The following is an 11,393-nucleotide window of genomic DNA, read 5'->3' as shown; positions in this document are numbered from 1 at the left end:
GCTATTACCACTTCTGACTAACACCAAGGGTCTCCCTATAGTGGGTCATCTTGGCTGGGTTAGGCTTGCGGCTCATACCCTACTAGTGAGAGGAGTTAGAAGACACACTCCTTCCGGTTCCCACTGCCCTGCTCTCCACCCCTCAACCCCACCCCTGCCCCATTTGCATTCATTTATTCATAGGGGCTTTTTCGTGTGTTTAGAGGAGGAGGGAGATATTTTTAGGACTGTGCAAGTGATGTTTGAGATACATGGGGTGGGGGTGGGGGAATCCCAGGACAATGGAGGACACAAAAGGGCCTCTTTGGTTAAATGGATGAGGGCCAGAAGATGCTGGAACTCTTCTTGAGAAATTTGGTCATTCTTTGTCCTGTGCACATATCAGTCCCTGGGTTATGGAGTGAGGCGCAGCGTAGGGGAGGGCCGTGTTCAAACAGGGCAGCTGTTTGGTGCCACGGGAGGGGCACTCTTTGGGCCACTGGGAAGCAGGACCCTCAGATATAACCTGGGGAGATGTGGGAAGGGCCTAAGGCCCTGACATCAAGCAGTGGGGGCTTGGAGCCCTGTGCTTTGGGCACCCCTGCACATGCATGCAGCCAGACTGAGAATAATCTTGGGTGGGAAAAGAAGCAAGGGTGGCGACCAGGAATGGCAGGGTTGGGAGTGGTGGAAGGAGAGGCTGACACAGGCGTGTGTTAACCAGGATGTTTATAGCCTCTGTGGCTCTCCGACAGCTCAGTGAAGGAGCAGGGCCCTGTTGGCTCTAACTCTAGGGTGGAAGCAGGAGAACCGTGAACCATGGTCCTGCATCCTTGCTGGAAGCAAGTGGTCCTCCACTCAGGGGGAGGAAACAAGGAGGGTGGCACGAAGAGCTGGTCTCTCTGGAGGTCTCCAGGGCCATGGTGCTACTCCAGGGCTGTGGGGGAGGATGGGGCACAGGGGTGGAGGAGGCCGTCAGGGAGGTAGGGGACCAGGTCCCCAGTGCCCCCATTCCTTCTTCTCCCCTGCCCAACCCTGGCCTCCCAGCGGCCCCACCCGCCCCATGCTCAGCCTGTGCCAGGTTCAGGTTCAGGAAGGTGGCGTTGGTCCTTGTGCGAGGAAGGGAGGTTGACTGTGAGAAGAGAGACAGAGTGAAAAGGAATTCCGAGGCTTCATCGGGGGTGGCCTGCTTCATTGACCAGCCTTCTCCCCCACAACACTGACCCAGAAAACTAGGGTTTGATGAGTGAATGGGTGAAGGAGGGTGCTAGGGTGTCTGGCAGTGATTGGGTCCCTGATCCTGAAAGGTTCAAGTCTGAGGGAGGGGGGGTCACTGTCCTTAACTCAGGGACATGGCTTCTGAGACTGCCTGCTCTGATGGGGGAGGCAAGGCTCCAGGGACATGACACCTCAGACCTCTGGGGCTGCTCAGTCTGAGGGCGGAGACACGGTCCCCAACATCTGGGAGCTCCCAGTCTGATGGGGGAGACATTGTTCCTGACTTCTGGGAGCTCCCAGTCTGATGGAGGAGACATTGTTCCTGACTTCTGGGAGCTCCCAGTCTGAGGGGGGAGACACGGTCCCCAACATCTGGGAGCTCCCAGTCTGATGGGGGAGACATTGTTCCTGACTTCTGGGAGCTCCCAGTCTGATGGGGGAGACATTGTTCCTGACTTCTGGGAGCTCCCAGTCTGATGGGGGAGACATTGTTCCTGACTTCTGGGAGCTCCCAGTCTGATGGAGGAGACATTGTTCCTGACTTCTGGGAGCTCCCAGTCTGATGGAGGAGACATTGTTCCTGACTTCTGGGAGCTCCCAGTCTGATGGGGAGACACGGTCCCCAACATCTGGGAGCTCCCAGTCTGATGGGGGAGACATTGTTCCTGACTTCTGGGAGCTCCCAGTCTGATGGGGGAGACATTGTTCCTGACTTCTGGGAGCTCCCAGTCTGATGGAGGAGACATTGTTCCTGACTTCTGGGAGCTCCCAGTCTGAGGGGGGAGACACGGTCCCCAACATCTGGGAGCTCCCAGTCTGATGGAGGAGACATTGTTCCTGACTTCTGGGAGCTCCCAGTCTGATGGAGGAGACATTGTTCCTGACTTCTGGGAGCTCCCAGTCTGATGGGGAGACACGGTCCCCAACATCTGGGAGCTCCCAGTCTGATGGGGGAGACATTGTTCCTGACTTCTGGGAGCTCCCAGTCTGATGGGGGAGACATTGTTCCTGACTTCTGGGAGCTCCCAGTCTGATGGAGGAGACATTGTTCCTGACTTCTGGGAGCTCCCAGTCTGAGGGGGGAGACACGGTCCCCAACATCTGGGAGCTCCCAGTCTGATGGAGGAGACATTGTTCCTGACTTCTGGGAGCTCCCAGTCTGATGGAGGAGACATTGTTCCTGACTTCTGGGAGCTCCCAGTCTGAGGGGGGAGACACGGTCCCCAACATCTGGGAGCTCCCAGTCTGATGGAGGAGACATTGTTCCTGACTTCTGGGAGCTCCCAGTCTGAGGGGGGAGACACGGTCCCCAACATCTGGGAGCTCCCAGTCTGATGGAGGAGACATTGTTCCTGACTTCTGGGAGCTCCCAGTCTGATGGAGGAGACATTGTTCCTGACTTCTGGGAGCTCCCAGTCTGATGGAGGAGACATTGTTCCTGACTTCTGGGAGCTCCCAGTCTGATGGAGGAGACATTGTTCCTGACTTCTGGGAGCTCCCAGTCTGATGGGGAGACACGGTCCCCAACATCTGGGAGCTCCCAGTCTGATGGAGGAGACACTGTTCCTGACTTCTGGGAGCTCCCAGTCTGACTGGGAGTCATGGTTCCCATCATCTAGAAATTCCCATTCTGATGGAAGAGACATTGTTCCTGAACATAGGGAATTTCCAGTCTGAAGAGGAAACACAATTCCCACCACCTAGAAATCTCCATCCTGATGGAGGAGATCGTCCCTATTTCAGTTTGAGAGATTAATTTACCTTCTGAGAGTAGGAATTCTGTTCTCACTCTTATTGTAACGCAAAGCATGAAACATGATCCCCATTGTCGAGGTTGACAGTCTGAAGAGGGAGGCAGGATCCGCCCCCTGTACCTCTAGTCTGATGGGAGAGCTAAACGCCCATCATTAGCCTATTCCCCCAGTATGGTGGTAGAGGCAGTACCTCCTGTGTTTTATGGTCCAGGAAAAAGGATGCCTTACCCTCAGACTACACACTGTATTTTAAAACCTTTGGTCTGGTGTGCCTCTTACAGAAGAGAGAAGGCATGGAAGCCCCGTTTAGTGTCCCCAGTCTGATGGAGGAAGCCTATCTACCCCTGGTCTAGGTCATCAGTTTGACAGAAGAGGCACGAGCTCCATTTGGGGAGTCCCAAGTCAGATGGAGAAAGCGGAGCCCCTCTTCTGGGAGCCCTTGTCTGAAAAGAGGCCCCCCTCTCCCCGTCCCCTCCCGCACACTCACGGGCCACCTGCAGCTCCACTTCCAGCGTCTCAGTCTTGCCCTGCAGCGTGACGGTCTTGAGTGTGTAGCGGCCGGCGTCGGTGAGGTTCAGCTTCTGCACCAGCAGCGAGCAGTTGGCGAAGCCCACCTCCCGGCCTGTGTGCGCGGGGCCTGCGATCCAGTTCCCCGACGGCAGTTGGCTGAGCAGCCGATTGGGCTCGGAGGCAGGCCCGCGGTACCAGGCATAGACCAGCAGATCCTTGGGGTAGCCCTGTACGGTCAGTGTCACGTCCTGGCCCTCCATCGGCCTGGTCGGCATCGGCACGATTGTCATGGCGACCGCGGCCGCTGGGGAGAGAGCGAGGGGGGCTGGGTCAGCTGCGCCTTCGCGGGGCAGAGCGTCCCCCGCCCACCCCCGGCCAGCTCACATATGCCTCCCCCAGCTGGCACTCCCCATGCGGGTTGGAGGGAGGGAGACAGAGGAAGGAGGTGACTTGTGTGGTATGGAGGTGGATTGTGTGTCTCAGCAATGCCTGCCTGCCAGGGAGCTGTCTTCACCCGTCAGATTGAGAAACCCCAGTGGGGGCTGTCTCTTCCCCCATTAGACTAGGAATTTCCAGCCTTTGGGGAAATATCTCTCCCATTAAACTGGAAGACCCTAGAGGGTTGAGTCATGTCTCCTCCATCAGATTGGAAATTCTCAGAATATGGGGGCCGTGTCTCCCCCATCGGATAGTTGGGAGCTGTGTACTCCAGGTGTCGTCTCTTCTGTCAGCTCAAGAGACCTCAGAATATGGGGGCTATAGTTCCCCATCAGGTTGAAAGATTCCAGAGGGTGGGAGGCCATGTCTCCTCCATCAGATTGGAAATTCCAGATTATTATCAGGCTGGGTCTTTCCAGTCAGGCTGGGGACGCCAGAACTTGAATGGGGGCATGTCTATCCCATCAGACTGGAAATTCCTAGAAAGTGGGGGGCTTGTACTCCCCCATCAGATTGGGAGTACCCCAAAGGTGGGAAATGTGTCTCCCCCATCAGACTAGGAATTCTTAAAAAAAAAAAAAAAAAAAAGCCATGTCTCCTCAAGACCATGTCTCCCCCATCAGAATACAAAATCTCCTCAAGTGTCTCCTGTGTCTCCTCCATCTGACCGGAAGCTCACTGAGGGTGTCTGTCATGTCTCCTTCATCACTGCTGGAATGGAGTGTGAGGCATTGCCTCTTCTCCCTGACTGGCAGCTCTTGAATAGGGAGGCTATGCTTCCCTGTTTCAAGGCCATCTCTGCAAGGGCAGAGACCATGTCTCCTCCGTCAGATCAGAGTCTCGCCCAGGTGGAAGAAGGGTGACGTCTCCCTTTCCTCTGTCTCTCCCCTGGCACCTGCCACAGGGGTGCTGACGGTTTAGGAGGCCGTTGGGGGCGCTCTACCCACTCCCTGCACATACCTGCACACCTTGGACACCCCCCCCCCCATCTTGACCTGCACAGACAGGGCTCTGGACAGCGCCTGAGGTCATCCGGTCCACCCCCCTGTCTCCTGCCAAGACCAGCTGCTGAGGCCCCAGTAGGGTGGGGCAGGAGGTACACTTACCTCTGGGAATGCCATTTCTGCTTTGGGTGAAAGAGTATCCACCCTTTGGATGAGGCCCAGCCTGTTAGTAAGAGGGAGGGAGGAGGGAGGGAAGGACCGTTCCCACTGTCCCTGGGAGATGGTGGCCACTTGGGAAGGAACCAAGGTGGAATGAATGAGGCCCTAATGTTCAAAGCCACCATCCCCAGGGGGATGAGAAAATGTCCCCTGAGGATCCTGAAGGCTCTGAGAGCACCAGCTGTGTCTGCACTACCCCCACCGCCAGGTTGTTTCAGGACAGAGGCAAGACAGTGCCTCTCTCGCTGTGTTTTTCCATTTGCCAACGACTGGCTGTGATTTTCCAGGAGTGTATGCGTGTACGCGTGTGTGCGCGTGCGCACACCGGCATCTGGGCCAGATAACTGGGTTATCTAGTTGGATGCGCTGAGGTTCAGCTGTCTGTTTGGCAGGGAGTGGGTCCAGCCTGGAGCAGCTGTGACAGACTGAATTTAGAACATGGGCACCCATATGAAGGGACATCCGAATGTTCTCCCACTCTGCAGCTGCACGGTTTGGGACATGTGGCCCATTTCTCACTTTGCCAACCCTCAAGGAAGAGAGCCTGATTTGTCAGTTGTTTTCTGGGTGACAAGGCACAGACTGCCTCTTTTTGTCACCTGGATGAAGAGGGTCCACCTGATATGCCACTTTGTCACTTGGCCAACGAATGGGTTGAGAATCTCTCACTCTCCAATCATCTCTTGGGCAAATGGTGGCCTAATGGCGGGTAGAGCAACCAAAGCTTGAGTCCAGCTGGGCCTCCATGAAGGGGAGGGGTTGGTCAGGCCGGGGACGACTCACCAGAGAGTTTGACCACCACTGAGGCAGATCCAGACAGCAGGGTCTTGGGGTTCTTAGCAATACACGTGTACGTGCCCTCCTGGGCTGCCGTCATGCTACTGATGTTGAGGTGGTCTTGGCCATTCTTTAAGGCCCGCCCGTTGAAGACCCACATGTACTCAGGCTCCGGGCAGGACCGGGACACGCACCACAGCGTGAGAGATGTGTTGAAATCGACTTTGATGGTGCAGCCCGTGCGGGTGGTGGAATCCTGGAGGATGGCCACGCGTTCTGGGCCAACTGTGGGGGGGTGGGAGGGAGAGAAACGGGGCAGTGGAGGGAGAGGGTGGTCGAGGTGGGCACCCCCCTGGCTTTCTTTCCACCAGGATGGGCCCCTGGGAGTATCTGGAGGGGAAAAAGAGCTCTGGCCTTTTCGAATCCCACATGGATCTCTAACTTGCTCTGAGATCTTGACAATCACCTTCCCTCTCAGGGGAATCTCAGTTTTCTCTTCTGTAAAAAGAGGGTGTTGGGCCAGACAACATTTCAAGATATTTTTGAAATCTATGGTTTCCATTAAAAAAAAAAAAAAAGTCTAAATGGTTTCTGATAAGCCATTCTAAGAGTCTAGAATTCTAGCGTTCCAAGAGCAGATGTTTCTATGTTCTAGGATTCTAAGATTCTAGAAATCTATGTTTCTAAGATTCTAGGGTTGGGTGGCTCTAAGGTTTTAGAATTAGATTCTAAGATTCTAAGAATTTCTGCTTCTAGAGTTTCTAGGATTCTCAGAGTCTAGAATCCAGTGCTTCTTAAATCCAGAATGCCCTGGTTGTAGGATTCTAGGTTCTCAGTTTATCTACATTGCCGGCCCTCGTGTACCTGAGTGATTTCCTTTCTCTGGATGCCACACTGCATATCTGCTGCCCCTGGGAATGACTCCATGCTTTGGTTATGTTTTTAATTTTATTTCCCCTCCCATTCCACCACTCACGCCATCCCCCCTCCCTTTCAAAACCGACCAGTCCTGGAGGTATTGATTCAAAGGGAAGGATTATTCCATTTCAAAGGTGGTCTTTCGTCCTTAGGAGATGGGTCAAGTGCATTTTATGAGGAATCCCTGCTTTCTAACCCCAGCTGGCCTACTGACTCACTGCATGCCCTTGGGCACTCTCTCCTGGCCTCAGTTTCCCCATCTATGGGGTTGGGGCACTGGGTATCTCTGCAGGGGCTGGGCCAGGAGGACTCACAGTACACGGTCAGGTTGATGGGCTCGCTGCGGCTGACACTGACCGGGTTCCAGACCTCACACTGGTAGGTTCCGGCCTCCTCCTTGCGGATGCCGTGCCGGGTCAGCACCCGGCCGTCAGGGGACAGGCCGAGGCGGACGGCGATGGGCAGGGTGTCGCCGTTGAAGAACCAGCGGACCTCGGCGGGGCTGGGGCTGCTGCATGTCAGGCGCAGGGTGTCCCGGCGCTCCACCAACGCCGTGCCGTTGGTCATGACCACAGGCTGGGCCAGGATCTCTGTGGGGCAAGAGACAGAGGGGGAGGGGGCCGGGCACTGCCTGCTTCCAGGGCCTCCCCCTCCCCAGGCAGGGGGCATGGCTGGATCCCGGTGGTGCCCCTGAACCCCCAGCCAGAGGGGCAAAGAACAGGTTGAGAGGCAGGTTTAATCCCAGAAGCCATCTGGGAGGAGGTGCGCATTTTAATGTTATTTTAGGTCAGGTTTTTTTTTTTTTTTGATGGTTTTAATATTTTTTAGAGTTTTTTTTGTTTGTTTTTGTTTTTTAAAGAAGGATTGGGAAGGAGATGGGGAAGCCCAGCTGGGGAAGAGGGGGCTCTGGGGGGTGTCTCACCATAGACCTGCAAGCGTCCGTAGCCCACCTCCGTCTGAAATTGCCTGTTGAGAGTCTGCAGGATGTAGGTGCCCGAGTGCCCGGGCAGGGCGCCCTGGATGTCCAGGCCGCCGTCGGGGCGCACAGCCTCCCGCCCCGTGTGGGCCGGGCCAGGGGTCTCATCGCCTGTGCTTACGATGTAGCTGGCCACCAGGTAAGACAGACTGAGCGTGGGCCCCGCGTACCAGTTGTAGGCAAGCAGCTCCCCTGAAAGCCCTTGGACAGCCAGTGTGACGTTGTCGCCCTCGGCTGGCTGGGCAGGCTCGGGGGTGATAGTGATCTCGGCCCCCGCGCTCAGGAAAGCGGCTGAGGAAAAGGAGCCAGAGGGGTGGGATGAGGTGGACTTGATCGCTCCCCACGTTTGATGGAGGGGGAGACGTGGCTCCTGGCACATGTGTTCCTCCCACAAGTAAGTGCGCAGAAGCTGTCAGCCAGGTGTGGAGTCTCAGTCCTGGGGAGGGGGCTGTGATCTGAGGGTTGGATTTGATGGGCTATGCTAAGGATCTAGCCTAAGTCTTTGCGCACAGCAAGCTCACAGCACATGCTCAGCCTGCAGGACCTTGGATACCACCCAGAGGGTTCCCCCCCTCCCGCTGTGAGAGTCACTAGGCCTCCACTTACGAGTGCAGCCCCTGGGCCCCGACTCCCGGTCCGGCGCCCTTCCTCTGCCTCTCCAGAGGCAGAAAGTAGGGCCGTGATTAATACACTCCACCCCTTCTGTTCTCAACCCAACAGATAAGCCCCAAACCTGACTAGCTGGTTGGGGCTGCCTGGGTTTGAATTGTGTGTGGTTGCCTGGATTGGGAAGACGCGGCGGTTCTCACGTAAGAAGTGCTTACATGCTTGGCTTGGTTTCTGGTACTTTCCGTGCTGATAAAGGCTGACTATGAGCGAGGCCTCTGGGTCTAGCGCTCAGCCCTGCCGCTTTCTGGCTGTGTGACCCTGACCGGTGCCTTGACCTCTCTGAGCCTCAGGCTTCTGGTCTATGGAGTGGGGGGTCATGGGTGGGCCTTCTTCATAGGGTGGTTATGAATACGTGGAAAGCATTTAGAATAGCATCCAGTAAGCACTAGTAAATGCTGCTTGGAATGACCTTCAAACGACCCCAGGAGTTAGGCCCATTTCATAGATGAGGAAACTGAGGCTGAGAAGAGGAAGGCAACTGCCCAAACCATAGCCTGAGGGAGGGGCAGAGTGGCTGGTTACAACTTGCTCTAGTTAAGGCTTCCAGAGCTCAGTAAGTGTTTGCCACATGAATGAAGGCATAGCAGTGGTTCCCTTGCCCTAGCCTACACCCCACTCTTAGAAATCTCCAAAGTCCACCCTGAAAACCTCTCTGGGTGACGGTCCCCAGCCTGCCCCACACTGGTGACTCTTAGCGGAGCAAATTGTGCCTGTGTGAAGCAGAGCTATCCTCCGGACGTGCTGGATTTCCGGCTGACACCTTCCCTCCCCAGGCCGGGGATCCCCTCCCTTCCCCGAGGCCGTGGGGGCTGAGGTTCTGGGGGCGCCATTCTCGCTCACCACTGAGGAGGAGCCAGCTGCATCTGGTCAGCACCATCTTTCACCCCAAACCCAGCTCTTGGAGACAGCGGCGTTGGCGGCCCGATGCTCCGAGACCCTTCCTGGTTGGGGTTTGGCTCCGTCTGGCGCCGGACCTGGGAGGGTTCGGTGATTTGGAGCCGGGGGAGATCACCTGAATTTGGAGGGATCGAGTCACCGAGGATCTGGGGCCCCGTTTGGGTACCAGAGCAGGTGTGGCAGGCACGGGCCAGGGGCCACGACCTGGCCAGGCCTCCTGGGGCGCTGCCTAAACTTCTTTGTGCCGAGGACCCAGGTTTGGTACCAGCAGAAGAACCAGGTCATCGGGGAGGAGGAAGGAGGGGCAGGGGAAGATTTTAGGGCAGTTCTTACCCACGGCCCAGGCCCTGGTCTCCCTGGTGAACTTGGGGGTCACCAAGGGATAAAACCCATCTGTTGTGACTGCCGTTTTCCCAGCCCCAAAGCTGTGGGTGACCTTTAGGTGTCATCTCAGTGGCTGCCCTGTGCTATGAGCACTGTCAGAACCCCCACTGGCAGATGGGGAAACTGAGGCACCAGGTAAGGGCTCTGACTTACCCAAGTTCCTGCAGGTGGGGGAGGCCTGTGTGGCTCTGTTTCCAAAGCCACACAGAAGGGAAGGCTGGCGGCTGCACACTTCCTTTGGGGCTCTGCTTCTTGGCCTCCTGCGTGGGGCTGAGAAATCCACATTCTCTCTCTTCTCCTCCTGAGGCCTTGTTGTTTCTATATGTCAAATGGGTGTATGTGGAGACTTTGGGGCTACAGAGAGTCCAGTTTTGACCTTGGCTCTGCACTTACTGGAAGTGGGGCTGGGAGCAACCCCTTCCTGAGTCTCCATTGACTGCTCTGAAAAAGAGGGATGGTGTGGCCCCTACTCAGGGTTGTTGAGAGCAGATGCTACATGTCAGGAAGTTAGCCAGCACCTGGCAGAGTCGGGTCCCAAACATGAGGTGTGGTTGACGTTACTGGACCTAGTTCCACTCTTCCCAGCTTCCATGACCCTGGGCAAGTTATGGAGCCCACTGGGCCTCAGTTTCCTCATCTGTAAAATGGGAGTCATGATAGTACACTCCTCATGGACTGTTGTAAAAAATGAAATGAGTGAACTTGTGTGAAGTACTTACCACGATGCCTGGCACGGAGCAAGGCTCAAGAAATCACTCATTCATTTATCCTACAAATATTGAGTGAGCATAGATTGTCTGCCAGGCACTGTCCTAGAGGCTGGTAGGTAAAATCCCTGCCCTCATGGGGCTGACATTTGCAGGGTAAACAAATAAACAAAGTCTATTTCACACTGGATGGAGATAAGTGCTTCCGGGGGGGAAAAATAAAGCCAGGAAGGGACTTACCTGGTGGTCCAGTGGTCAAGACTCCGTGCTCCCAATGCAGGGGACCCGGGTTCAATCCCTGGTGAGGGAACTAAGATCTCGCATGCCACTCAGTGTGGCCAAAAAAGAAAAAGAAAAAGAAAAAAAAAAAAAGCCAGGAAGGGGGCTGGTGATTTTGGAGTTGGGGGCAGAGTGGGGGGGTCAGGGAGGCTGTCTCTGGGAAGATGATGTGGGCAGAGGCCATGGAGGGATCTGGGGGAAAAGCGTTCTTGACAAACGTGTTATTATTGGTATCTTAATGGCTTCTGGGTCCTGGTTTCTCCAAGGCCCGAGCATCCTGCTTCTGGGCAGGGGGCCATACCTGTGGCTCACCTGTCCTGGTTTGCTCCTCCAGCACCTCGTCCTGAGCTGCCCTGGCAGGGCGGGGCTCTGATGTGGGGGTAGTGTGAGGTGAGAAGGGTGGGTGCGGCCAGGTGAGTTGTGGGTGACCTGGCGCCTCCTGTTCCCTCCACCCCTCCTGTGACCTCACCTCACCCTTCTCTGTCCTGGCCCAGCCCTCTCCCCTGAGCCCGGGACCGGGACCTCGTCCTAAGTGTCATTCAGGATGCCTGCCCCCCTCCCCCGATGTCCCTGGGCACCTCTCCCTCACCCTGTCCCAAACTGACCTCGACAACATCTTCCCCCAGACCTGCTCCTTTTCCCTGTCCTCTTATCAGGGATTGGCGCCACCATCCACCGTCACTGGGACAGAGAGACTGGGCCTTGTCCCTGAAGTCCAATCCCC

The 11,393-nt window shown here is 56.0% G+C and overlaps 1 protein-coding gene across 1 annotated transcript; it reads right to left on the bottom strand.

Annotated features, from left to right (window-relative positions):
• Nucleotides 1-691: 691 nt before the first annotated feature.
• Nucleotides 692-10,116, bottom strand: CEACAM16 (CEA cell adhesion molecule 16, tectorial membrane component; the record flags this gene model as incomplete). Its single annotated transcript, XM_082367181.1, has 8 exons — nucleotides 692-1,111; nucleotides 3,439-3,765; nucleotides 5,846-6,124; nucleotides 7,072-7,347; nucleotides 7,680-8,024; nucleotides 8,340-8,537; nucleotides 9,277-9,414; nucleotides 10,077-10,116. 8 exons carry the CDS (start codon nucleotides 10,114-10,116, stop codon nucleotides 1,047-1,049), a joined length of 1,668 nt encoding a protein of 555 aa, XP_082223307.1. The 3' UTR covers nucleotides 692-1,046.
• Nucleotides 10,117-11,393: the final 1,277 nt, after the last annotated feature.

Source organism: Balaenoptera borealis (assembly GCF_965194805.1).
Source record: "Balaenoptera borealis genome assembly, chromosome: 19".
Taxonomy (NCBI): domain Eukaryota; kingdom Metazoa; phylum Chordata; class Mammalia; order Artiodactyla; family Balaenopteridae; genus Balaenoptera; species Balaenoptera borealis.
This window is presented reverse-complemented; position numbering and strand designations above follow the sequence as displayed.